Source organism: Cervus elaphus, chromosome 5 (assembly GCF_910594005.1).
Source record: "Cervus elaphus chromosome 5, mCerEla1.1, whole genome shotgun sequence".
NCBI classification, from domain to species: Eukaryota; Metazoa; Chordata; class Mammalia; order Artiodactyla; family Cervidae; genus Cervus; species Cervus elaphus.
The window spans coordinates 95,037,566-95,064,716 of NC_057819.1; the positions used below are offsets into that span (position 1 = coordinate 95,037,566).

A 27,151-nucleotide genomic window follows, 5' to 3' on the forward strand; every position below is an offset into this window, starting at 1 on the left:
TTCTTTGTGGTCTTAGCCTCCACCAGGGGAACTGAGGAGTGTGCAGAGAAATTAATAGCTGGCACCTGGGCAGTGCATACTTAACCTTGGAGCTGGAACAGGGAACCAACTATTTGTCTTTCCATGAACGAGAGGGGACAGCTGGCCACAGATAGCAGCTGGGTCAGCGGGGTTGCCTTGGCTGCTGGCTTTAAGCAAACAGCCAGGGCCAGGGTCCCTTCCCCAGCTCTGGGAAAGTGGGTGGAAGAAGACTGAAGGACCTAGCGGAGCCCTGAGGAGAGTCACTGAGAGCCGGGGTCCTGGCAGGGCTGTCCGAGGCCGCTGCTCCTGGGACCTGAGTGCACAGAGGACCACCCTGTTGGCACACCTGAGGCTGGGGTGAGAAGGGGTGGGCCTCTTTTCCTTCCAGAGGCGTCTCTGCCTCATGGAGAGGTTTCTCTTGGGCTCTTCCAACAAGCACCTTTGGGTGCAAGCTAAAATCAGATTTCCTTTGCAGAAATTCTGTTTGCCTGAGATTTTCCACACAAATTGAATAGATGGAAGCAGACTTGTTTTTCTGCATTAAAAAATGAATAGCATTTACACTCTTCACCATGCACCCCAAGCCAGGTGCCTGGCGACACCTGGTACAGACAACTTAGGCATTTTCTGAGCAGAGTCTCCCGAGCCACAGACAGCTGCTTACCCTGAAGGCTTGATTTTATCCTGGTAACCTTTGAGCTAAGTTTCAGTTTCATCTCCTGTTCTTTGCTTTTGTGCCATTGATTTCTTTTTTGGCCATCTGGTGAATCCTATGGAATGTTTCTCAAAATAACGGCTCTCAATGCACGAACAGTGTTACAGAGGAAGCCAATTATATTGACATTATTATCAGAATAATTTTTTTTTAACAAAACAAGCTTCTGATATAGTAACCTATGTGCTTCTTTTTTTGAATCATTAAGTAAACAGCCTTGTTGTTGTTTAGTTACTAAGTCATGTCGGACTCTTTGCGACCCCGTGGACTGTAGCCTGCCAGGCTCCTCTGTCCATGGGATTTCCCAGGCAAGAACACTGGAGTGGATTGCCATGCCCTTCTGCAGGTAAACAGGCTTGCCATAGGTCTAATAACTATTGTAATTTTTTAAATCACCACAATATATGATATTTTTATTTGCTTTTATTAATTGCTAAATCTATTAGGAGACAGCAAGATTATCAGAAGAACTGGTAACAATAGTTTTTTATTTGAAATGGCTTTCTTTTATTGAGAAAATCTAAACCAATGAGAAGCCGATTTTCTTATCTCAAGTTAATTATTTTCTAATTCTGGTTATAAGATGTTAAAAAAAACATTCATGCCAATTTCAGGATTATAAAAATTTAGTTTTTATATATTAGTCTATTGTCTCTAGTATAATGTACATCTGAATGTGATAACTCATAATTTTAAAGTAGTGATGAGCATAAATAACACTGAGGTATCTGCAGCTTTGTATTGTGATATGAAAGTATCTGTGATTCTATTGATGACCAAGACACTGGAACTTCTCGTATGACTATGGTGCATTGCCTGGGTTCATAATGAATAGGTCATTTCAGTTACAGGTTAATGAAGATGCAGTTTATTACCATCCAAGTTCACTGGTCCCCTGTTAAGAACTCCCAAGACAAGCAGTGACCAGAGGAGATTGTTTTCCCAAATCCACTTTTCGTAGCAACCATCACAACTCCCGGGGCTTCCCAGGTGGTACTAGTGGTAAAGAACCCATTTGCCAGTGCAGGAGACATAAGAGACATGGGTCAATCCCTGGTTCGGGAAGATCCCCTGGAGGAGGACGTAGCAACCCACTCCAGTATTCTTGCCTGGAGAATCCCATGGACAGAGGAGCCTGACGGGCTACAGTCCATGGGGTCACAAAAAGTCAGACATGACTGAGGGGACTTAGCACGCATGCAGGCGTGCACGTGATAACTCCCTGTCTTAGATGTATTAATAGATCCCTCTCCCAGTCCTGAGCACCCCAGGACCCCCAGGGTGGGGGGTAAAGACTATTTTGAACATCTGTACATTCATAGGGTCCACTATCTCTGCTGTCCCCACTCTCAAAGTAGGACTCTGGCCTTTCTCTTCCCTAAGTGTTATGGGTTGAATTGTGTCCCCAGGGGGACATATTGAGGAACTTCCCTGGGGGTCCAGTGATTGAGAATTTGAGCTCCAGTGCAGGGGGTACAGGTCTGATCCCAGGTCGGGGAACTAGGATTCCACATGCCGCAGGGCAGCTAAGCTGCAGCTACTGAGCCTGTGAACCCTGGACCCCATTTGCTGCAACTAGAGAGAGGCCCATGTGCCACAACCAAAACCCGACACGGAATTTTTTTTTAAGGGGGCATGAAGAATTCCTAATGCTCAGAACCTCAGAAGGTGAACTAATTTGAAAATGGGGCTTTGCTGATGTAATTAATTAAGATGAGGTGATATTGGAATCTCCTATGGTCTTTTTATTTTTTGGCCTTGCCACACGGCTTATGAGGTTTTAGTTCCCTGACTAGGGGTTGAACCTGGGCACTTGGCAGTGAGAGTCCCAACCACAGGACCATCAGGAAATTCCTGGGCTTAATTCAACATGAAAAGAAACGCAGGGAGATGGCCGCATGGAGACACAGAGGGAGGAATGCCGTGTGAGGATGAAGACAGCGGTTGGAGTGATGCAGCAGCAAACCAAGGGGCACCCTGCATCACCAGCAAACAGCAGAAACTATAGCAGATGCTTCATAGACATTCTCCTCTGGGTCCTTCAGAGGGGGCCTGGCCTTGCCAACATCTTGGTTTTGGACTTCCAGGCTCTACGACTGTTGTAAGGCTCCCAACTCGTGGTACTCAGTTATAGCAGCCCTCAGAAGTAATTCTGCCTGGTCCCCTGAGGACCAGAGCACTGCTTTGGGCCCTGTGAGGCTTCCCTCCTTCCTGTGTATTCGAGGATGAGTCCTGCCCCAGGAGTCTGGTTGCCCTGGAGTCGGCTGCCATCAGCTCTGTGATCGTCTTCAGCTAGGACCTCCACCTGCTCTGTTTCAGGCATTTTAGAAACAAGAGAAGTGAGCTATGCCTCTGGGGACAGGTAGGCAGAGCTTGTGGCTGTTAAAAAGGGCTGGTGCCTGAAGTGAGAGGGGGAAGGAGCAGGGCATTTTGCATCTCATTTTGGTTGGAGGCTGCAGGTATCGTCTTAGCCTGGGAGTGAGAAATCGGGGAGACAAAGAGACGAGCAGGGATTTGGGGCCACTGGAGTGGACGTTTTGGGTGTTTTACTTCCCTGGGGAGAAGACCCCTGCAGCAATAAGTGGGGCCTTCTGGGGGGGGGCGGCGGGTACGGGGAGCTGCCCCCTGCTCACCCTGCAGTCAGCTGAGATGTGTCACGTGTCTGGCGCAGAGTCAACACTCAGAGCTTGTTTGTTGAATGAATGAATGAGGGCGGTGAAGACAGAAGCAGTGCTGCTTGTCTGTCTGAGGCCAACAGCATGCTCAGTCTTGTGGCTCATGGGGGATGTGGGGATGTGCCCTGGGGCATCTAAGCTGGACTACTCCTTGCAGGGCACAGAGCACAGACAGGAAAGGCTGCAGGAATCTAAAGACCCCACCAGAAGTAAAGACCCCCCCACCCAGGACAGAGTGGACTGCAATGCTGAGGGGAGGCAAATGGGGTCGGTTCCGAATTCCCCGAGGATCGGTGCGGGGCTTCTGCAGGTTGCCAGTGTGCACAGGGAAGGTGGGTCATGGGACAAGTTCCAGAAACAAAGCTGAGTAGCCAGGACACGTCCCGGTTCCTAGTGACATGAGTGTGGGCCTTGTGGGAGAGATGAGGTGGCAGGTGATACTGGGAGGGTCATTTGGGCCAGTTCGTGGGTGGCCTTGACGAAGCTTGGGTTTTTCTCTTGAACAAAGGGGAGCCACTGAAGGTTTTAAGAGCAAGGGACTTGCATGGTCTGACCTATGCTTTAAGGATGACCTCTCTGACTGCAAGTGAAGGGGGCGTAGTGAGCCCCTGGAGGTCCAAAGGCCGACTGGGAAGCTTCTGCCAGAGTCTGGGCAAGGACAGGGGGAGAATCAATGAAGGGGTGGGGTGGGAGTGAAGTCACCCAAGGAAGCAGAGCTGGCGGGGTACGCGATGACAGGGTGAGTCCTGGGGGCCTTTGTCGGGCAGTAGCTTCCCCAGGGCTCCTCTCTCATTTCCCGCATCCTCTCCAGCCTTGCCTCGTCCATAATCAGCCCACAGAGAGCTTCCCTCGGGTTTCAGACAGGCCTTTGAGGCTCCCTGTCTGCGTCTTTCATCCTCCGAGTGCCGTGTGACAGGTGGAGGAAATGTTGATGTCTCGGCTCACCTTATCTTGCTTCTATTATCATGTTTCCCGTATCATAGTAACAGAGCAGATGTCAGGGCCTGTTGCTAAGGGTTCCCTGGAATATTAATACTTGGGTGTAGAACTGCAGGCTCTTAGGCAGTGTCTTTGAGGCCTCGGGAAGCAGCGGCTGGGTGGCAAGTATTCTTTTATATTCATCCCTGCTTTTTTTCCCCTCCTCAAGCCCTCATCTCCTCCCCCGACCCCCCGACCCAGGCCCAGCTAGTTGTCTACATGGCAGACTCAGCAGCGGCCGTGAATAGGCAGCCACCCTCCCCTCCCGCACCCAGGGCAGGCATGACTGAAGGATCACGGCAGGAGATTGAATGCGGGCTCCCGATCCTTCCCCTGGCAGCTGTCTAGGCATCAGCTCAGATTTGGCCCTGGGGTGACCCCCTCCCCCTCTTCCAGCCCTGCACAGGCTACCTGAGAAGGCTCCAGGCCCCTCCCCCAGCACCCCCTCCTCTGGCACATGGGAGGGGGCAGAATGGGTTTTATTTGCTTCTTTTGCCTCCTGTCTTGCTTCTCTCATCTGGCCCTTTGACCTTTCTGCTGCTCACAGTTTGCAAGTCCAACTCCAAACAGCTCTGGGAGGTTGGGCTCCTTAGGATATTGAGGTCAGGGTTGGGATTTTGTTTACCAAATGCCATTGTGTCAGTTATCTATTGCCGTGGTAATGCTACGTAACATCCATCCCCTGATAGAATAGTTTACTCCATTTAAAAAAATATCTACTTATTTGGCTGCACGAGGTACTCGGGAGCTTTGATCTTCATTGTGGCATTCGAGATCTTTAATTGTGGCATGTAGGATCTAGGATTCCCTGACCAGAGATCGAACTCGGGCCACCTGCATTGGGAGCACAGTGTCTTAGCCATGGACCATTAGGGAAATTCCTGCAACATTTCTTTATTGCTTCCGAGTCTATGGGTTGTCTGCTGCTCTTGGCTGGGCCTCATGTCTCCTTTCTCGTGGTTCAGCTGCCCCCAGAAGCCCCTGCGTCTGGGTGTAAAGATGCACTTCTGTTGTCTCAGTGGCTGTTTGGCCCCGGCATCCTGCCCTTGCTGGTGACTCGTGTTTACCTTTACACGTGGTGCCCCCACCTAGACCCTGCGGCCCCTTTCCAGCTGTTTCACCCCTCCTATCTCTTTCCCCTTCTTTTCCCTATATCATGTCTGTTCCTCCCATGAGATCGGACCCTAGAGCTCCATGAAAGCTTATCCATTCACTTCCCAGCCTGGGGCGTCAGACAGGGCTCAGTTGTATTAGCGAAAGTTTCCCTGAAATAAACCAAGGAGGCAAAAACGCCGGGCTCTGAAGGTGGGAGAGAGCCCCGCCAGGAGAAGCCGTGGGCAATGAGGCGCTGTTCTGTAGTTGCTTCTGTTTCTGTGGCCCCCTGGGAGGGGCAGAGCCCCGGTGGGTGGGTGTGATGCTTCCCGAGGGGCAGGTGGTTTTGCCCTCCAGTGTCTTTTTCAGAATCCGGAGCATCTCAGAGACAGCTGCAGGCTGGAAAGGTTTTCAGCGCTGTATTAAAGAGGCTGTAAGATTTGGAAGGTTGGGTCGAAGAGCAGCGTTTCCCTGGGTTAATAATGATGTGGGCTGCTCTCTGGAGTTACAGGCGTGCGTTTTCATTTCATCCTCACTGTGTGCCTGTGTGGAGGCGGAGACCCTGGCTCTTTGTAGAAAAAACCCAGCTAGTGAGGCATCACCAGATCACCAGGTCACCCGGGCTTGCAGGCTGGTGCCGCTTCACCAGATTCTAAGCCCACAAAGTCCATTAAGAGGGAGAAGCTGCCTTTTAAGTAACCCTAAATGTTTGCAGAGAAGAGGTTTTTGTTTATAGTGATTGTACTATACACTTTATTCTTTTTTCAATTTTTTTGATGTGGACCATTTTCAAAGGCTATATTGAACTTGCTACAGTGTTGCTTTTGCTCCGAGATTTTTGGTCCTTTGGCCATAAGACCTGCAGGACCCCATCTCCTCAACCAGGGGTTGAACCCATACCCCCCGAATCGGAAGGTGAAGTCTCAGCCGCCAGAGCCCCAGGGAAGTCCCTGAACACGTGATTAAGTTTTTTGGAGATTTACAGACAGATTCTTCCATCTCTGAGTTCTGAGCTTGAAAATACAAAATCCACATGAGACCGCCAGGACACAACTGCTCACAGCGGAATTTTTTTGTGTGAATGACTCTGGTGATGCGCTTTGGTGATACATTTCAAAAAAAATGTACACATCTTTTCCCCTTGGGGAATAATTCATCCTAAGAAAATAATCAGAAATGGGCACGAAAATTTATCTCCCAGGATATCCATTTAAGGCTGAATACAATAGGGCAAAACTGGAAACAATCCATGTGCCTCCCCCAACAGGAAAATGGGAAAAATAAATCCAGAATACTAAGTTACCATTAAGAATCATGTTTCTGAGGACTTTTAATAATGTAAGAAGCACAGTGTGATAAGAAAGCAAACAGCATAGGTAGTAAGAACCCTATTTTATTTAAAAATCTATGCACAGCTGTCTAGGAAGACATGGGATGATCTTACATGGAGACAGTAAGTCTTCATCTAGGGGTGGGTGATGAGTGTGTTTAGGGTGCATATTCTACAGTGCCCAGGAGAGACCAGGGGAGCTTGCAACTTTTTAAAAATTAATTTATTTTTGGCTATGCTGGGTCTTCGTTGCAATGCATGCCCTCCCACCCTCCTACTCCTCCTCCTCCTTGGGGCCCCTGCTGGAGGGGCAGTGAGCCCAAGAGTGTATTGGATGATGGCGAGCACACAGCTTGGCAGAAGAGCCCCCGGGTCAAGGGGGTGCAGGAAGCGGGGGGACATGGGCCGGCTGGCGGGCAGGGAGCTGGCAGCAGGCTCGGGATGCTTAGATTCAGAGAACCTATGCTGACTCTGTTGGCAGTTTCCTAAGCTGTGTTTCCACGCGCTGCCCTCCTCTCCCACCACCTGTGCTGAGATTGTTCCATATGGGCCAGGGACAGCTGTGCCTTCCGAGGTACCAGCCACAGCCCAGGGCAGGCCCCGCAGTCCCTGGACAGGGCCTCAGCTCTCACTCGGAGCCACTGCTGTGGACACGCTCAGCCACGAACTTACCACCAGCCAGTGCCCACGGCCCAGGCCCTGGGAGGGACATCCCCCATCTCCCTGGAGGTGGACCTGTCTGTAGTGTTTGGCTCAGTGGGCTCATCTTCCTCAAAGCTCCAGGAGCAGGAAGGGTGGGGGACCCAGGACGCCTCCTCCTTCCTGGCTTAGGAACCAGACTGTGGTGGGGGCCCAGATCCCCCCACCAGACTGAAGCAGTGACCAACCTCCCACCCCAGGGCCCTTCTCCAGTCCCCTACCTGCCCCTTGGCAGGTGAGAATGTACTGGACCACCCAGAGCGCTCCCTCCAGCCTGTCGGTCTCAGTTCCCGCTGGGGAAAAGATGGGGAAACTGAGGCCTGGGGAGAAATAACCAATTGTTCCTGGTCTTGCAGTAAGTTTGCATAGAAGTCAGACTTTCTCGGGTCTTTTCTCTCCTAGTTGGGTCATCCTCACTGCCACCAAACCCTTCCCTTCATACTTACTGCACAAGGTGACTAGGTAGAGAAGGTATATTAATTAAGGGTTAGCAGACCCACATGGGTGTGACCTTTTCTCAGTCTCTCAGCCTGGTTCTTTTCTCTTTTGCCAAACAGAAGAAATAATGATTAGATTGAGAAAGAATAAAACAGTAGCCTGTGGGTGGTTGCAGAGTTATTTTGGCTCAAGTTAAAAAAAAAAAAGCAAAGAAAAGGAATTAGATGTCAGATGGGTCAGTTGTTGTTCAGTCGCTCAGTCATGGCCAGCTCTTTGCAACCCCATGGACTGCAGCAAGCGAGGCTTCCCTGTCCTTCACCATCTCTCAGAGCTTGCTCAAACTCACGTCCATTGAGTCGGTGATGCCATCCAACGGTCTCATCCTCTGTTGTCCCCTTACCCTCCTGCCTTCAATCTTTCCCAGCATCAGGGTCTTTTCCAATGAGTCAGCTGTTCTCATCAGGTGGCAAAGTGTTGGAGTTTTTGCTTCAGTATCAGTCCTTCCAATGAATATTCAGGACTGATTTCCTTTAGGGTTGATTGGTTTGATCTCCTTGCAATCCAAGGGTCTCTCGAGAGTCTTCTCCAACACCACAGTTCAAAAGCATCAATTCTTCGATGCTTAGCCTTCTTTATGGTCTAGCTCTCACATCCATACGTGACTACTGGAAAAAACATAGCTTTGACTAGACAGACCTTTGTCGGCAAAGTAACATCTCTGCTTTTTAATATGCTGTCTAGGTTGGTCATAGCTTTTCTTTGGACAGAGAGATGTTAGTTTGGGGGTTCTCTTGCCAGTGATCCTCAAACTCTAGTGCCCTAGGAAGTGACCCAAAGGGGACAAAAGAGATTTATTCCCTAGAGGCTCATTTAGAGCTGATGTGTTTGGGGCTGTGAGGAGCTGCTGTCTCCTGGAAGTCCTCACCTGTCCCGCCATAAAGAAAGTGGCATTGCAAGCATGAGAACGCAGGATCCCTTCCTGCCTCCTCCCCCTGCTCAGCTCCACTCCCTTTTGATTCAGAAGTGACTGCAGAAGATGGAATAATTCCTACCTCGAGGTTCTCTGACTTGTTCCTCCCTCTGGGATCACCACTGGTACGTCCCTGCTTTCGTGGGGGTGCCTGGCAGAGCAGAGGGGCCGCCTCCATACTCACTGTTCCTAGCTGCAGCAGTGGGCAGGAAGTCTTAGCCCGGCCAGCTAGTCCTGAAAGCAGTGGCCTGGGACATGTGGTGCCCCCTGCAGGCCTTGGCAAGAATGGCAGTACCTGTGAGGTGGTGGTAGTAGTGTGGTCCTTCAGTCCCGGCTGAACTGTAGCCAGCCGGGCTCCCCCGTCCGTGGGATTCTCCAGGCAAGAATACTGGAGTGGGTAGCCATTTCCCTTCTCCAGGGGATCTTCCTGACCCAGAGATCAAACCCGGGTCTCCTGCATTGTAGGCAGAATCTGTGAGGAGATGGACTGCCAGTTAGCCACGGGCTCAGCCTGTCCCCATCAGGGAGACCCCATCACTTCCATTTCTTGACGCTCCCAGAATATTTTTTAAAAAATAATAATAAGGAAACAGGGCTACTGAGTTATAGTATGTTTTCTAATATTTACTTGGAACAGAGTAAGGCGTTTCACACCCATGCAGCAGTGTGACTGCGCTATTCACAAGATAACAGAACTTTAAAACAACAACAAGAAAACAAACCATAGCTGGAAGTGGGGCCGGTTTAAAGCTGTTTGATGAGCATGTCGTTTTAGACTCCGCCTGTGTTTTCCTGGACTGGATGTGAGCCTCATTTGGGAGAAGGTCAAGACTTGGGGGGTGGTATCGACAGCCCTCCCAGCACTGGATCTGGCCCTGGGGTCTCCCCAGGGAGCTCCCCAAACAGCTCTTCGGGGTCTCTCTCTCTCAAGGTGGCTGGCAGTGGGGAGTGGGTGCCTGGACCACCCCAGTGGGACAGAGAGACCGCTGTGGTCAAGGTCTGGGCTTGGTCCCTGTGGGGGTCAGTTAGCAGCAGCCTGCATGGCGCCCCCTGCTGGTCATCACAGAAATGGGTGACGTTGGTGTGGAGCAATGGCTCTCAAACCGCCGTGCAGTGATTTCGGGGGGCTCCCAGTGCCTTTCAGGGGGTCCGCAAGGTCAAAAATACTTTCTTCTTCACCATCATCACAATATACTTGGTCAAATTCTCTCAAATATACAGATGAAAAGTTCATTGACCTGAGTTCAAACACCACATTGGAACTAATCTTTAAAGATAACTGTCATCTGTTGAGTTTGGGTGCAGAATGAAAGAAGAACGTCCACAATTATCTAGGAAGGCTAAATACACTCCCCCCTGTTCCAACTATAGGACGTATCTGTGAGAATCTGGATGTCCTTCATGTACTTTAACAAAACTACGTATCACAAAACATTGATTGAAATGTCAGACATGAAACTGTCCTTTGTTAAGCCAAACATTACATAGATTTGTTAAAATGCAAAACAATCCCATTATTCTCACTAATTGCTTTTGTTTTGAAAATACAGTTTTTAAATATGTGAGCACCTCGTGGGTTTATTATTTTTCGATGACTTAACAATTTAAATTTTTTCTCAGTGTTCATTTCTAATCTGGTAAATAGTAATAAATATAGCCCATATCATTTGGAGTTCTCAAGAATTTTTTTAATCAGTTTAGTGAGATGTAGTTCACATACTGTAAATTTCAGACATTTAAATTATACAAGATAGTGGTTTTAGTGAATTCACAATCTGTGCAAGCATCCTGCATGCATGCAAGCATCCATGCATGCATGGACACTTCAGTCATGTCCGACTCTTTGTGACCCCATGGACTGTATCCCACCAGGCTCCTCTGTCCATGGGATTCTCCAGGCAAGTATACTAGACTGGGTTGCCATACCCTCCTCCAGGGGATCTTCCTGATCCAGGGATTGAACCTGCATCTCTTAACGTCTCCTGCGTTGGCAGGCAAGATCTTAACCTCTACAGCCACTTGGGAAGCCCATACAACCATCACCGCTGTCTAATTCCAGAACATTTCCATCATCCGAAAAAGGACCCTGAGGGCATTAGCAGTCACTCCCAGTCCTCCCTCCCCGCCACCCCCAGCCCCTGGCAACCACTAATCTACCTTCTGTCTTTATGGATTGGCCTGTTCTGGACATTTCACATAAATAGAACCATACGATATGTGGTCTTTTGTAACTGGCTCCTTTCACTTAGCATGTTTTCAAGGTTCATCCGTGTTGTAGCCTGTGTCAGTTCTCTGGTCCCTTTTATGGCCAAACATTCCATTATACAGACATGCCATGTTTTATCCTTCCATCAGTTGACGGACATTTGAATTGTTTCTACTTTTTGGCAATTATGTATAGGGCTGCTGTGAATATTCATGTAAAAGTTTGTGTATGGACATACGTTTTCAGTCTTCTTGGGTTTATACCTCAAAGCCCTTTCTGGGTCATATGGTAATAACTGTATGTAACACTTAAAGAACTGCCGAAATAATTTTCAAAAGTGTAAAGGAGTCATGTGTTTGAGAATCACTGGTCTGGAGGGAATGAGACTAGGGGAGTGTGGAGAACTCAGTACTGCCCCTCATCTTTGCTCTGGAATTAGGATTCCCTCAAACTCAGCTCTCTCTCTCTTCCCCTCCTTACTATCTCCCCAACACATATCCTTTTTAAAAATTATTTATTTATTTGGCTGAGCCGGGTCTTAGGTGGGGCATATGGGATCTTCAGTCTTCCTTTTGGCATGTGAGATCTTTAGTGGAGGCATGTAGGACCAGGGATCGAACCCGGGCCCCCTGCTTTGGGAGCACAGAGTCTCAGCCACTGAACCACCAGGGAAGTCCCCCCACAACACATATCCTCGGTGGTAAGGAGAAAGGCAGCTCAGCTCAACTGCACAAGTGAAACCACCAGCAAGCTCTGCAGCAGGGCCCCCTTCCTTCAGGATTTCCGAGGGGCCATGTTCATTGTGGTCACGGGGCAGTAAAACAGGGGTGGTACCTGGAGGGTGCAAACGCCCTCGGGGCTTGCCTGCCAAGTTGAAAACCTCAGACGTGTGCCTCTTCTTTCCTTTCTGATTCTGTCCCTTTGATGTCCTGTCGGTCAAGTCCAACCTTGTCACTTAGCTGCATGAGCCACCTAGCTAGCCCCCACCCCAGAATCAGGAGTCTTTGAAAGAGGAACCTTGAGGGATTAGCATTTAATTGGAGGGGTGATTCTGCTGGTGAGAGTCCAAACATCACTGGAGACGGGGTAGGGGCAGCGGAGGGGGATAGGTTGGAAGTACCCGTGTTTGGTGTCTGAGGGACCCCATCTGCCATGTGCACCCCAGCCAATGACGTGCTCTTTCTTTTTCCCTCTTTCTTATTTCAGATGTGACTCCCCACCCTGGCTGGCCACTCTAAACCATGGCTGACACCATCTTCGGCAGTGGCTGTGATCAGTGGGTTTGCCCCAATGACCGGCAGCTTGCTCTGCGAGCCAAGTAAGTACTTCTCAGGCTTGGCCGGGCCCTCCCTTCCCTCCTCTTCCCAACTCCCCTCCTTTCTTTGACAAGATTCAGTGCCCAGGCTTCACAAGGAGCAATTTGAAGACAAGTGCCCGTTTAGCGCAGCAGTAAAGAATCTGCCTGCAGTACAGGAGACACGGGTTCAATCCCTGGGTCAAGAAGACCCCCTGGAGAAGGAAATGGCAACCCAGGCCAGTACTCTTGCCTGGGAAATCCTATGGACAGAGGAGCCTGGTGGATTACAGTCCAGGGATTGCAAAGAGTCGGATATGACTGAGTGACTAAACAACAAACAAAAAATGCCTGTCTAATGCACACCACACTCCTGGCCTTGAGCTGGGCACCATTCACTCATTCCATCATATGGAACGGATTCCTGTTTCTCAGATGAGGACATGAGACTGAGGTCCTCACTGGCATCGCCTACCTTGTGAGTGGCGGGGCTGGGCCTCCCCTGGGTCCACCTGACTCTCGTGCCTATGTTCTTTGGACCACAGTAGACTTCTGGGAGCCAGACCATTTCCTTTGCCTTCTCTGTGAAGAGTAGAAATCCCCTGTCACTGAGCTTCAGACCCTGAGTCCCAGGCAGCGGGGAGCCTTTGATGTCCGGATGCCTGCTTCATAGTTGAGCGCCTGGCCCCAGCAGACAGGACAGACCAGAGAAAGGCTTGTCAAATTTATGAAGAGCTGCCCTCTGGACTGAAGCACACAGCCAGCCGCAAAGCGTCCCAGCTGTCGGCCCTGCCTAGGTCAGGGTTTCTCTGCCCGTGGTTTGCCCCGTTCTCCTGTTACCTGTCAACCTGGTGACCCCCTCGGCTGCACTTAAATCAGCCCGTCTCCCCACACTGTCCCCACTGCCCCATGGCTGGAGACCAGGGGCCCCCAGATGCCTCTTCGGCCTTCCAGTCTCCTCCTGTCCCTCCAGGGGAGTCGGAGGTCCCAGGGATCAGATAAACCCAAGAATACTGCTCCATCTGTCAAATCCATGCTGAATACAGGAGCCTGCATTTCCCCAACTGGGACCAAGTTCAAGACATTTGCAATTAGATATTGTGAGCCTGCAGGGGACAGAGCTGAAACATCAAAGGATAGAAAAATTAATCCAGAATGCCCAAGACGAGTGGAGTCCTGCATGATTTGCAGGACTCTTTGCACCACAGTTAATTTGTCCCTCTCACCAGGGTGGCTCAGCTCTTTTAGCCCCCACGTGGCCCCTGCAGTGGAGAGACCAGGGATGAAACCATCCTCTCTTCCTCTCTCTTCTGACACCTGGCGAGATGATGTGTCCTCCACGGCTAGATGTGAGGAGCTGGGGAGAGCCGCGCTCTTGTAGGAGGGGCCGGCATGACTCCTGGTGATCCTGCCAGCCTCCCCTTCAGTTCTCCCTGACCTTGTCTTGCGCTCAGCAGCAGCCAGAAGTTGTCGTGGCACCTTTTAGAAGAGCAAATGCTTTCATCTCTCTCCAGGGTGTGCTGCCTTGTAATGCCAGGCTCCTTGTAATGCTGGGCTCCTTAAAGGATAGTGTTACAAACCCCTGCAGCCAGGTACTGTGTCTCTGGGAGGCTGGGGGAAGTTATCTTCTTTGGCTCCAGATTAAGATCTGTTCTCCCAGCTGCCATCACGCATTTTCTAAACCCCTACTATGTGCCAGGACTATTGGACTGCAGTGAACAAGACCAATAGGGGCCCTTGTCTTTAGGCACTAATGGGGAGCAGTGAGCATGATCCACACAGTTACTCGTGTGCAGCTGCTTTGTCGGTAGAAATAGGCAGTCAGGTGAAGCGTGGTGCTAATAATCCAGGGTTTGGGGGAGGTCTCCCTGAGAGTGTGATGCTTATGTTGAATCCTGGAGGAGAGGTAAATACTAGCTGAAAATATGGGGGAAGCACATCTAGGCAGAAGGAACAGCAAGTGCAAAGGTCCTGAGGTAGAAGGAACATGGCCTGCAGAGACCTGGCAGGAGGTCAGGGTGGCTGGAATGCAGAGTGAGGGGCTGAATGGCATGCAGGGAAGATGGAGAGGTGGGCAGGGGCCAGATGGGGCCGGGCGCAGCCCTCAGGACTCCAATTCTAACGGGGAGACAGAAGGACCTACCTTGCCTTGTAATGTTTAAGCCTCATGTTGGAGCTGTGCCCAGGCCTTAGGGAACTCCGAGAATGCACTCTCCTTAACCCATTTTGGAGAGGATCAAGGAAAAGCCTCCTATAAAGACCATGTCTAAAAGACGTCCTAAAAAAGAAAGGGAGTGAACCAGTGGAAATGAGGCTTAGGGAGAGGGGCAGGCATCCCAGGAGGAGGGTACAGCTTGAGCAAAGGCCTGGAGATAGTACACAGCCTCCTTTGTCTGTGTGGAGGGGTGCTACAGTGGGGTGCCCTGGGGGAGCCTGGCATGGCTCTCGGCAGCTACCAGATATGAACTACCTAGGCCAGGAAGCCTTCTGCCTTTGCAAGGCGTCTAACTGCACCTGCCGCTTCCCTGCTCTGAGAGATGGGGAGGCCTGCCTTGCAGGATGCCAGGGGTCCGGTGGGGAGACGGTCTGCAGAGCCCTGGGCCAGGCCTCACCGCCGCTTCTCCTGAGCAGCTGTGACCCTCCTGCCCTGAGTCCCTCTAGTTTTCAAAACGCTGCATGAATCTCCTTTTATCCTCAGCATCTTTTTTTTTTTATCTATATGTAATTTTATTTATCTGTTTTTATTTGTGGCTCTGCGTGGTCTTGGTTGCTGTGTGGGCTTTTCTCTGGTTTTGGCGAGGAGAGGCCACTCTAGTTGTGGAGCACAGGCCTTTTCATTGCAGTGGCTTTTCTTGTTGCAGAGGACAGGCTCTCGAGCATGCAGGCTTCAGGAATTGCGGCTCCCGGGCTCTGGAGCACAGACTCAGTAGTTGTGGCGTGGGGGCTTAGTCGCTCCATGGCAGGTGGGGTCTTCCCAGACCAGGATGGAGCCCGTGTCTCCTGAATTGACAGGCAGATTCTTTACCACTGAGACACCACGGAAGCCCTCAGTGTGTGTGTAACCCAATCGATGATCTTTCCTGTCCATCTTGCTTTCTTACAAGACTCAGATCCAGGTGCTCGGTCTTCTCCTGATTGTCTTCCCTCGAAACCTCTTGTGCTGTGGCCTTTTGTACGTTCCATGCCCCGCTCCCCACCAGATGCTGAGGGCGTGCTGCCGTCCTCATGGGGCCCAGGAGCTGGTGGGTGGCCGAGGCAGCGTTTGGAGACTGGCGGGCGCCCGACATGCAGACTGTGCTCGGGCCTTGGTGGGTGTGGTGGGGGCGCCGGTTTGCATCAGGGCTGGACTTGTGTGCTATGCTCTCTCCAGGCTGCACACCGGCTGGTCTGTGCACACCTACCAGACAGAGAAGCAGAGGAGGAGCCAGAGCCTCAGCCCGGCCGAGGTGGAGGCCATCCTGCAGGTCATCCAGAGGGCCGAGCGCCTCGACATCCTGGAGCAGCAGAGGGTCGGGTAAGGGCTGCTCCTGAAAGGGGCAGAAGTGGGGCCTGGAGAGGGAGGCGGGGCAGTCAGTGCCAGATCGGCGGGCTGGGAGTCTGGCACGCTGGGTCCTCATGCCGGCTTGTCACTGGGAATGAGTCAACTCGTCCTGAACACCCCGGGACTGTAGTAGATTCATAGCCCAGCCTGTCCGAGCCTCAGTATACCCCTCTGTAAGATGGGGATGGCAGCCTGGGCCCCAGGCTATGGGGAGGATGAGTGAGTGCAGCAAGATACACTAGGGTCTGTTCAGCTCTGCGCATAGGAGGGTCACTGTGGTTCAGCCAGGGCAAGGATTTAGCAGAGGCTGAACCGTGGGTTCTCCCATCAGAGACCATTAGGAGCCGCTCTCCAGCTTGTCTAAGCTCTCTTGGCCTCTGGCATCCGGAGCCGACTCCTACACAGCCTTCAGTTTTTGTTGTGTCTTTTTATTTGTTTAATTGCAAAAGCAATTCATATTTCCTAGACAGTCTGAAAAACACAGGCCGGCGCAAGCAGGAAGACATAAATGCAGGGCACTGACAGGAATTAATTTGATTCTGGTCTCCTTGTTCTTTTTCTCTTTATCTTCTTCTATGAAATATACGATCATTTTGAAAAATCAGACATTGTAGAAATGCAGAGTTCTAGGAAGTGAAAGCGCCAGCCCAGAGACCACTGCTGCCCAGTTTATCATGTGTGCCTCGCTTAATACAGACATATTACTACTGTTTCACTACAGAAAGGGTTTGTAGCAGACGTCTGGTGCTCTTTTCCCCTTCCACCCCTGGCTGGGGCCCCACTGCCTCTCAGACCTAGCCCGAGGGTCCTGCAAGGCTCGGAATGTCTCAGACAGGCCAGCATCACATCCTTTGGGCTCCCCCAGGAGGGCGTGCGGGAGCCAGTGGGGGGTGTTTCCCGTGGGCTCCCCTAAGCTGCGAGAAGCATTTGCACCCCACCTCCCCACCCTCATCCATCTGGACTTTCCCCAGGCTGCTCACATTGTCTGGCTGTGTCATAAGCACTGGGTTTGGCTGGGGCAGGAATGACCCAGGAGGCAGGAAATCATCTCAGAAAGAGGAGGTGTGTCCTATGTGTTTCCATGAGTGGGAGTCACAGGGCTGCACTGGTCGGGGGTGCCCCGAGAACAAGCAGGTCAGGCCAGGGTTGAAGCTGAGTTTATTCCTAGGACCCTGTAGGTCCCTGGAGGAGGGACAGTGACCACTGTGGAAGTCAGGAGTGTCTGCTGAGGGCATGGGGGCAGAAGCAGCCTCAGTGCCCACTCTGCCCTCCCTTGGCCCCCAGGCAGGGCTTGATCACCCCAGGGGAGAGAGTGGAGTTGCCATGAGATGGGGGCCCTGGGTGTGGCCTCAGCTCTACCTCTGAGGAGGTGTGCCATCCTGGCAAGTGACATCACACCTCGGAGCCTCAGTCGTCTCATCTTTAAAATGGGGGGAGGGGGACAGCATCCTCCTTGATGGAGGATTGTGAGGGTTACAGGAGACAGTGTACCCACACACTATCCTCCATGTGTTTAAGAATTTTCACTGAGGGAATTCCCTGGTGGTCCCTGGTTAAGACTCTGAGTTTCCACTGCAGGAGGCCAGGGTTCGATCCCTGGTTGGGAACTAAGATCCTGCATGAAGCAGCCAAAAAAAATAATAATTTTTTGCTGAGAATCCACTGGACACTGGAGACACAGCGGCCAATGGAAAAGAAGTGGCCACATATTGTGGGCGTGACAGTATTGTATGACAGGTTGTCACAAAACAGGGGTCACAGTGGGCTGAGGGGCTGTGTAATCTGGACCCTCCTGGCCCCCTCCCGCCTCCTTTGTCCCAGGCAGTATAGTGCCCCCAGCTGCCTTACTGCTCCAGCGCTCCAGGGCTTTGCTCTTGTCTTCCCTGCCCCGCTGTCTCGGATGCTCCACCAGCTCTTCACACATTCGGTCCTTGTCGTCCTTCCCCTCTCAGTTCAGATGTCCTCAGAGAGGCCTTCACTGACCACCATCCAACAGGTCCTGCCCCCTCCCACCCCGGCTTATTCTATTTCATAATCCCTCCCCCTCTCTGAGGCCCCTTTGCTTGTTTTTTATATTTTCTTGTTCATTTGGCTGTGCTAGGTCTTTGTTGCGGCATGTGGGCTCTAGTTGCCTGACCAGGGGTCGAACCCAGGCCCCCTACATGGGGAGTGAGAAGTCTTAGCCAGTGGACTGCCACGGAAGTCCTTCACTTTGCTTGTTTATAGACTCTATCATTATGAAGCATAAACTCCACGAGAGCAGAGACTGTGTCCCTCTCTGTCTTATTTGCTACAACATTCCTAGTGTCTGGCATACTGTAAGCACCCAGTTCAATGGTGGGTGAGTGAATGATTGATTAGGAATTAGCCAGGGGAAGGAGTGGGCAGGGAAAACACCGAAGGTGAGGGAATGGCCCTGGGACATGGTATGGTGTGGGGGCCCGGGGAAGGCAGCGGTCAGGTTGGAGACGAAGCCCACACCGTCTGACCCTGTGTCCTATGCCGCAGGCGGCTGGTGGAGCGGCTGGAGACCATGAGGCGCCACGTGATGGGGAATGGCCTCTCCCAGTGTCTGCTCTGCGGGGAGGTGCTGGGCTTCCTCGGCAGCTCCTCCGTGTTCTGCCAAGACTGCAGGAAGGTAAGGCCCTGCTCTGGCTTGCCCTGCCGCTTTGTGGCTTTGCGTCCTGACTCCCAGGAGAGTGTATATGTGTTTGTGCATACGTGTGTGCAGGCCTCCCTGGTGCTCAGCAGGAAAGAACCCGCCTGCCTGTGCGGGAGACGCAGGTTCAATCCCTGGGTCAGGAAGATCCCCTGGAGAAGGAGATGGCCACCCACTCCAGTAGTCTTGCCTGGGAAGCCCCATGGACAGGGTGCCTGACGGGCTACAGTCCATGGGGTCACAGAGTCAGACTTGACTTAGCGACTAAACGATAGATGTGTGCACACACATGGTATCCTACCCTTCATGGCAAGAAGGAGTGGGGCCTGAAGGTCAAATGGCTAGGCTTCTAGTGCCAGCTCTGGGGAGTAGTGTATGAATTCAGCTCTTCTAGTAGCTGTGTGACTCCAGAAAGCTTATTTACTATGTCAAGCCTCACTTATACAATAGGGACAATGATAATATATACCTTAGAGAGTTGTGAGGATCAGATAGTATATGCCAAGTTCTTAAAACCTTGTTTGGCACATAAGTACTCGGTAAATGTTATTAGTTGTTTTAAATAAATGCAGTTTTCCTTGGGGCCAAACAGTTTGCTAAGATTACGCTTCCTATCCTGTTGGTCAGCTCTCTTGATCCCTGGCAACTCAAATGAGTAGCAAGGCCAAGTGGATTTTCTCCTCTTCTTGTACTCCACTGATCGTTCTAAACTATGCCATATATACAATTGTTTCCTATTGAATCCGAGACTTCTTGAAATAGCTTTTTAAAAATGTTATGTGTTTATTTTTAGCTGTGCTGGGTCTTCGTTGCTACATGGGCTTTCTTTAGTTGCGGCAAGCAGGGACTGCTGTCCAATTGTGGCTTCTCTTTGTGGTGGCTTCTCTTGCTGTGGAGCAGGGGCTCTAGGGCACTGGAGCTTCAGTAGTTGTGGCACATGGGCTCAGCAGTTGCGGCTTCCCGGCTCTAGAACACAGGCTCAGTAGTTGTGGTGTATGGGTTTAGTTGTTCTGTAACATGTGGGATCTTCCCAACCAGGGATAGAACAAGAGTCTCCTGCATTGGCAGGCAGATTCTTTTCCACTGAGCCTCCAGGGAAGCACCTTAACATAACTTTATGTTTCTCGTGGCATTTCTAATTGCCTTTCTTTTCTTATTGACCAAAGAATAATGTGCCTTCTAATCCTCAAGGTTTCTCAACATCTGAATTTTACTCTCTATTGCATGAAGCCTACATTTTTTCTCCCCTGCCAGAATCTCTTCTAGACTCTTATTCCTGCTCTAGCCTTTAGTCGTTATTGCATAGTCGTCATCATGGGACCTTGCTTTACTGCCCTCCTAGGTTAGAAGCACCGGTCCCAAGATACCATGAATTTTTCTTTTTTCGTTTTTCACTCCAGTTTTACTGGAACCCATCCTCAAGTAACTTGCATGTGCTAGATATTATTTTAAGCCTGGAGTTATTTTGGTAAACAAGACAGATAAAGAACCTTCTCTCTTGAGAGTACATGGGTGAGGGAACCAAAAACAAGTCATGATCAAATAGATAAGATTTCAGGAAGAAATAAATTCTGGGAAGAAGTAACAGGGCAGAGAAGATTGGGGGTGCAACAGGGCATTAACAGTTGAAAGGACTGTGAAATATGGCGACATCAAAGAAGTGAACAGGGACTTGGCAACACAGAGGCCATTGGCAATCTTGACAAGGGCATTTTCAGTGATGTTTAAAAGCTGGATGAGAGAACCAAGGTGCAAAGAAGTTAATGTACCAAATGAATGGGTGGGAAAGCCAGAATTTCAGCTAAACCTCTTTTCCCCTGTCCTGTCACATGTGGTGAACTGGGCTGAGGAATGTGGATTAACTGGTGAGAGGTCCAAGAACACTGGAGAAGCGTCAGGGGCCTGAGTGTTGGGAAGGGTGGGCACTGCTCTTCCATAAGCCTCCATAGGTCTGGACCAGATAAATACCAACGAGGTAATGGACACAGGGACTCGGGAGCATCTTACTCCCAGCACCTGGGCAGGTTCTGTTATGAGACTTCCACCTGTTTCCTTCTTCTGCCCCTCAACCCCACAATTGCTATAAATGTCTGGATTTGCGGGACCATGAAGAGGGGGTCAGAGCCTTGTCTCCATCCCCTGGAAAAGTCTGGGGCCTCTCCCCCGAAGGCGAGTCACTACCCCTGGTTGCTGACAGGTTAATGCCAGCTGCTCCCTGCAGAGCCATTGCCTTGGTAACAGCAGGGATCCCAGGGGAGGACCTCAGTGGATGAAGGGGTGGGAGATGCTCTTTCAGGGATACCGTCACCATCCCCACCCCAGGGTACCCTGGAGCGCCGGGCTGGTCCAGAGGATGTTTCCAGTTGAAGTCGTTCTTATTTGCGGCAGTCTGAGGACTTGGTCCTGGCTTGGGTGGCGAGAGGAAGAGTCTGCTGAGCTTCTAGGGGGACTTGTTCTTGGATGACAGTAGGAGGAGAGGGTGGCAGCTGGGGCCACTGCTGAATGATGGGCATTTGGGGGATGATCTTTAACCATCCATGAGGAGGCTGTGTCATTCATTCAGTCATTCATTTTCCCTCTATGCAAATAGTAGAGGGCCTGCTGTGTGCAGGCCCTGTTTTAGGTGCTAGAAGTGCCATGAGCAAGATAAAGTCCATGCTGTCATGGAGCTTGTTTGCCAGGGGTGGGAGAAGACAGACAATAAACAAACATATATATCGTCAGGTAGACTGAGGACTCTGTAGTCAGTTAAAACAAGGCGATGCTATAGAGCATGCCTGGGTGCTCAGGGAAAGCCTCTCTGTGAGCTCAGACCTTACCACGAGCAGGAGCCAGCCCCACAAAGACCCAGGTAGAAGGGTGTTGCAGGCAGAGGGATCAGCAAGCACAAAGGCCCTGAGGCAGAAACCAGCCGGGCATGTTCAGTGAACTAATGAAGGCATCTGGGGCAGAAGGAGGGAGAGCTGGCCACAGTTGATCACACAGAGCTTTGTAAGTCAAGGTCAGGAGTTGAGGTTTGACTATAACTTTCATGGGATGCCAGTGGAACGTTTTAAGCAAGGATGTAACATGATCTGTTTTGTGTTTTGTTTTTTTTTTTAAGAAAAAGTATTTTATTTATTTGGTTGCACTAGGTCTTAGTTGCTGCATGCAGGATCTTTAGTTGTGGCATGTGGGATCTAGTTCCCCAACCAGGAACTGAACCTGAGCCCCCTCCACTGAGAACGAGAAGTGTTAGCCACGGGACCACCAGGACAGTCCCTGTTTTGTGTGTTTAAGAAATTCACCAGCTGCTGTCTGGTGAATGCATTGCAGGGGGACGTGGAGTGAAAACAGGAGATGAGTTCGGTGGCAGTGGCTGTCGTTGGGAGATGCTGAGGTTGGGGACAAGGTAACATAGGGATGGGGGCCATGTGCTAAGAGAACCAGCCTCTTCAGTTGGTGTTGTAAGCAAATGGGGAGGGATTAGTTCAGTTCAGTCGCTCAGTCGTGTCCGACTCTTTGCAACCCTATGAATCGCAGCACGCCAGGCCTCCCTGTCCATCACCAAATCCCGGAGTTTACTCAAAGAGGGAGTGATTAAGGGTCTTAGGAAGGAAAGAGGGTCCTAGATTATGCAAGTGGGTCAGGGTGAGATGTCACTTGGCCCTGCACGGTGAGGGGTCACGGGTCTTGCGGGACTTCCGGGACTGGCAGTAAGTGCTCTTCCCCGGTAGATGGACCTGAGTTGTGGTCCCAGCTCGGCCACAGGGCGTGGCATTGTACAAGTCACTTAACCTTCGTTTCTTCATCTGTAAATGGGGTGATAGAACTACATCACCACTGAGCATGGGTGAGTGTGAGAAGTAGATGAGCTAATGCAGGGGAAGTCCTTAATGTCAGGTCCACTGAAAACACTCAATAAAGGGTCCCCGTTTTTGTGATCATCACTATTATTATTTTTAAATATTTATTTATTTGCCCGTGCTGGGTCTTAGTTGCGGCATGTGGAAACTCTTTTAGCTGTGGCATGCAATAAGTTTGTTTGCGGTTCTTGAACTCTTAGTTGCAGCATGTGTGATCTAGTTCCCCAATCAGGGATCGAACCCAGACCCCCTGCACTGGGACCACCAGGGAAGTCCTGTACCACTGTTATGATTAATTCACCTTGAGGCTAGCTGTTCAGACTGCCCAGCTGTTACTAAAAATGGAAATGACCTCGTATACCTTGGGAGAGGTTTAATGATTTCCCATGGATCAGTCAGCCCAGGCTGCCATCACTGAAGACCACAGACTGGGTGGCTTCAACAACAGAAACTGATTTCTCATAGTCTAGAAGCTGGGAAGTCCAAGATCAATGTGCTGACCAGTTTGGTTTCTTGTAAGGACTCTCCTCCTGGCTTGCAGATGGCCACCTTCTCACTGTGTCCACACGTGGTGGAGAGAGAGCTGCAGTCTCTCTCCTATTTCATATAAGGACACCAGTCCTATCGGATCAGGGCCCCACCATTATGACCTTACATAACCTTAATCACCAACTAAAGACCCTGTCTCCAAACACAGTCACATTGGGCATTGGGGCTTCAGCATGAGAATTTTGATGGGACACAATTCAGCCCATAGCAACCTATGTTCTTTTTGAATTCATATTTTCTTGAACTGAAAATTGGAACTCCCACAGTTAGTCCCATGTTTTTTGTAATTTATATAAAAACTTCTTTCTGGAAGCCTTCATAGCTCTCCAGCATTGGATGTCTTAAACAGGGAAAACAAACTCCCCAATTTCTGTGCAAGTTCCTCAGATGAACCTAACACTCAGTCACTTATTCAGCCTATTCTGGGCTAATTCTGGGTTAGGGGAATCCAAAACGAAAAGGGTCAAGAATGGCCACTTCCCTCGGGTCCTCGTGGTCAAGGTGGGCAGACAGTACTCTCTAGAATGATGCTGACAATGGCTAGGACCAGGGATTCTAGGCCTGAGAACAATCAGGAAGGCTGCCTAGAGGAGCTGGCTTCTGAAGGTTGGGCAGGCCTCTGAGAGGCTGAAAGCAGAACAAAGGGCATTCCAGGGAATGGAGAATAGCATAGCAGAGGAACCTAGCTGGAAATGGGCCAGGCAAATACCCAACCATGAGGATGCGGGCCTTTAGGGCAGGCAGGACACCCTGGGCCATGTTGCCAGGTGGTGGTCCCTGAGGAGCTGAGTCCCTGGAGAATGAAGAGGGAGGCCCAGACTTAGCCACACGGTCCTTGTACAGGGGTTCTCTAGTGTCTGGGAGGGGAAGACAATGTCAACTCTTCACTCTTGCAACAAATATTTATTGTCATATAGATATATACTGGTGCAGGCATTGGGGATACAGTGTAAAGACACACAGATGCTTGCCCTCTGGACTGGAAGTATTAAATAATTATGGGTAATTAATTACAGTTGGGCTTAGGGTTACAGAGGCAGCCCTGGGGGTGCTGAGAGAGCTCTAATAAGGTACTGCCCTAATTAGGGGTGTCAGGAGCCCTCTGGTTAGAGTTCACTGATTTCTGGGGTGCCTCCCTATTTATTTCTCTCTCTCCCCTCCACACCTTTTGCAATGGCCTGTAGCCTCCCAGGTGGGCAGGCTCCAGAGGGATGCTGGGGAGATCTCTGTCATGGAAAGTGTCCAGATCCATGTCTCTTCACTCCTGGCCACACAGAGCCTTCCCCAGCAAGAGCCCTGGCCTCAAGCTAACAAGCGTGTAGATGGAACCCACGATGCTGGTCCTCAGAGCAGCGTCCCCCCTAATTGGGCTTGCGTGCCCAGGCTGCTTGCTCTCATTATCAGAAGGCTGTGGTCTGAAGGGAGAGGGGCAGCTGGTTAATTAGAGGACTGGCACTCCTAATTGCTTAGGATCTGAGCCCTCCGGCTTTCAGTTTAATTGAGAGTCTGGCTTCACCAGTGATGGGGAGGCTGGGCAGGGCTGCCAGATAGCCCGCCCGAGCCCAGGATGGCATTGTCACTGTGCAGGGAAAGCAGTCAGATTTTTCTCTGGTCTCAGCTAAAATGTGTTCCACGGTGTGGGAGCTGAGGAGCCTGCGCATGAAATGATGGTCTCAGTAACATGTGCTGAGTTCTGGGGGAAAAGAATGAGGCAGTCCCGTGCTTTGTTCAAAGTCTTTAGGGGACACCCAGTTTGGGGTGGGGAGCAGGCGATCCCTGCTCAGGATGGGGAGTGCTGGAGGAAAGGGGCCAGGCCAGAACTTGATCCCTGCCCCCACCCTGCTTAAGGCTCTGAGGAGGGGTATCCTCCTGAGGTCAGGGCAGATCCCCTCACAGGCAGTAACCCTGGGGCCGCTAATCCTATCATGAGGGCCGCACCCTCATGAACTTTCATTGAACTCTCTTTGAACTCTCATCACCTCCCAAAGGCCCACTTCCAAATACCATCACACTGAGGGTTAGAACTTTAATATGTGAATTTTTAAAATTAGTTTGTTTATTTTGGCTCTGCTAGGTCTTTGGTGCTGCCTTCGGGCTTTCTCCAGTTGCCACAAAGGGGGGCTACTCTCCAGCTACAGTGCACAGGCTTCTCATTGCAGTGGCTTCTCTTGTTTGGAGCATGGGCTTCAGGGTTCACAGACTTCACTAATTTTGGTGCACAGGCTCAGTAGTTGTGTTGCATGGGCTTAGCTGCCCCTTGGCATGTGGGATCTTTCTGGAACAGGGATCAAACCCACGTTCCCAGCATTGGCAGGCAGATTCTTAACTGCTGGACCACTAGGGAAGCCCCCAGTACACGAATTTTGAGGGGACACAAGCACTTAGTCCATAGCACCTGCTGAATAGAAATGCTGCCCGTGGAGGCAGTGTGTTTAACAAGCAGCACTCCTGGGGTTTCTGATCCTCCTTGAGTTGGGAAACCCCTGCTCTGAGGTCCCAGCCCCAGGCCTGGCTTAGGGCAGTGGTGAAGGACCTCCACCGACCACCTTCTCTCTGCTCGTCTTGCTCCCCACACCCTCCCCTGCACCACACCGCTCCACCCTCGACTTAAGAGTCTCCTGCACCCTCCCTCAGACCGTCCTTGCTCTTGCAAACAGTGACCACGGAGACGACTGTCTCACCACGTGATGTTCTTTGGAGTTTATAAAGCTCTTTCACAGAAGTCATCCTTTTTGGTCCTTGAGACAAAGCCGTAGGGAGGCAGGGGAGATGAGGCTGTTCCAGGTCACAGATGGAGAACAGGAGATCAGTTCAGTGGTGTAGCCTGCTTGGGCCCCCTGGCGAGGTCATGGGGAGCTGGGTCCCCTGGGGTGAGTTGTTCTGCCGTGCTGCCTCTCCATTCTTTCAGATGGAAGCCTTCACATGTCACGTTTTCCCTTCCTTGGAGAAGCAGAACACAAGAGGAGAAGAAACATCATATGCGATAGTTAAATATTGAAAACTTTTCTCATAAAGTCAGGAATAAGACAAGTTCTGTGTATATTTATCACCACTTCTGTTCAACATTGTGGAGGAGGCCAAAGCAGGGCTATCATGCAAGAAAAAGAAGTGTGTGATGTAAGGACTGGAGAATAGCTAGGATTGTCGTTATCATGAAAGCATGATCATGTAACAAGAAAATCTGAAAACTCTAAATACAAAAGGTTGACATTGGTGAATTTAACATGTGGTTGTATCAAGTTTAATATATATACAAAAAAGTCTGTACAGGCATACTTCAGAGATACTGTGGGTTTGGTTCCAGACCACTGCAGTAAAGCAAATATTGCAATAAAGCAACAAATTTTTGGTGTCATAGTTCATATAAAAGTCATATTTACACTTTACTTGGGTATGTTATTTTTAATATTTATTCATTTGGCTGCACTGGGTCTTAGTCACATGTGGGATCTTCGATCTTTGTTGCAGCATGTAGAATCTTTAGTTGTGGCATGTGGGATCTGGTTCCCTGACCAGGGCTTGAACCCGGGCCTCCTGCACTGGGAGCACAGAGTCTCAGCTGCTGGGCCACCAGGGAAATGCCTACTGTAGTCTATTATGTGTCTATTATTAGTCTATTATGTAGTCTAACTGTGTGCAATAACATTATGTCTTAAAAAAAAAAGAGTACATACCTTAATTTCAGGGCTTCCCAGGTGGCTTAGATGGTAAAGAATCCACCCACAATGCAGAAGATCCCCTGGAGAAGGGAATGGCAACCCACTCCAGTATTCTTCCTTGGAGAATCCCACGGACAGTGGAGCCTGGGGGGCTACAGTCCATGGGGTCACAAAGAGTCAGACATGGCTGAGCGACTAATCCTTTCACTTTAATTTTAAAACGCTTTATTTCTGAAAAAGGCTGACCCTCACCTGAGCCTTTCATCCAATGGCAATCTTTTTGCTGGTGGCGTCTTGCCTCAGTCTTGCTCCCCTTGTCCTCCCCATGCTGACTGTGATCAGGATGGTGGTTTCTGAACTTTGGGGGAGCTGCAACAATTCCCTGAAATAAGACAACGGTGGATTTTGCCACAACGATTGATTCTTCCTTTCATGAACACTTGCTCTGTAGTATGGAATGCTGTTTGATAGTATTTTACC

General features: G+C 50.5%; 1 protein-coding gene across 5 annotated transcripts in view; it reads left to right on the forward strand.

The window, feature by feature from the left end:
* RPH3AL (rabphilin 3A like (without C2 domains)) overlaps positions 1 to 27,151 on the forward strand; it is a 136,521-nt gene that overhangs the window by 36,762 nt on the left and 72,608 nt on the right. For 4 of the 5 annotated variants that reach the window (XM_043903320.1, XM_043903319.1, XM_043903324.1 and 1 more), the window contains exons 2-4: positions 12,331 to 12,442; positions 15,789 to 15,932; positions 18,468 to 18,597. In XM_043903320.1, the coding sequence (XP_043759255.1) occupies positions 12,366 to 12,442; positions 15,789 to 15,932; positions 18,468 to 18,597 (351 nt within the window). In that variant the 5' untranslated portion in view covers positions 12,331 to 12,365. Of the gene's footprint in view, positions 1 to 355; positions 379 to 12,330; positions 12,443 to 15,788; positions 15,933 to 18,467; positions 18,598 to 27,151 lie in introns of those variants that run through there. The other variant, XM_043903323.1, reaches the window with a different exon arrangement.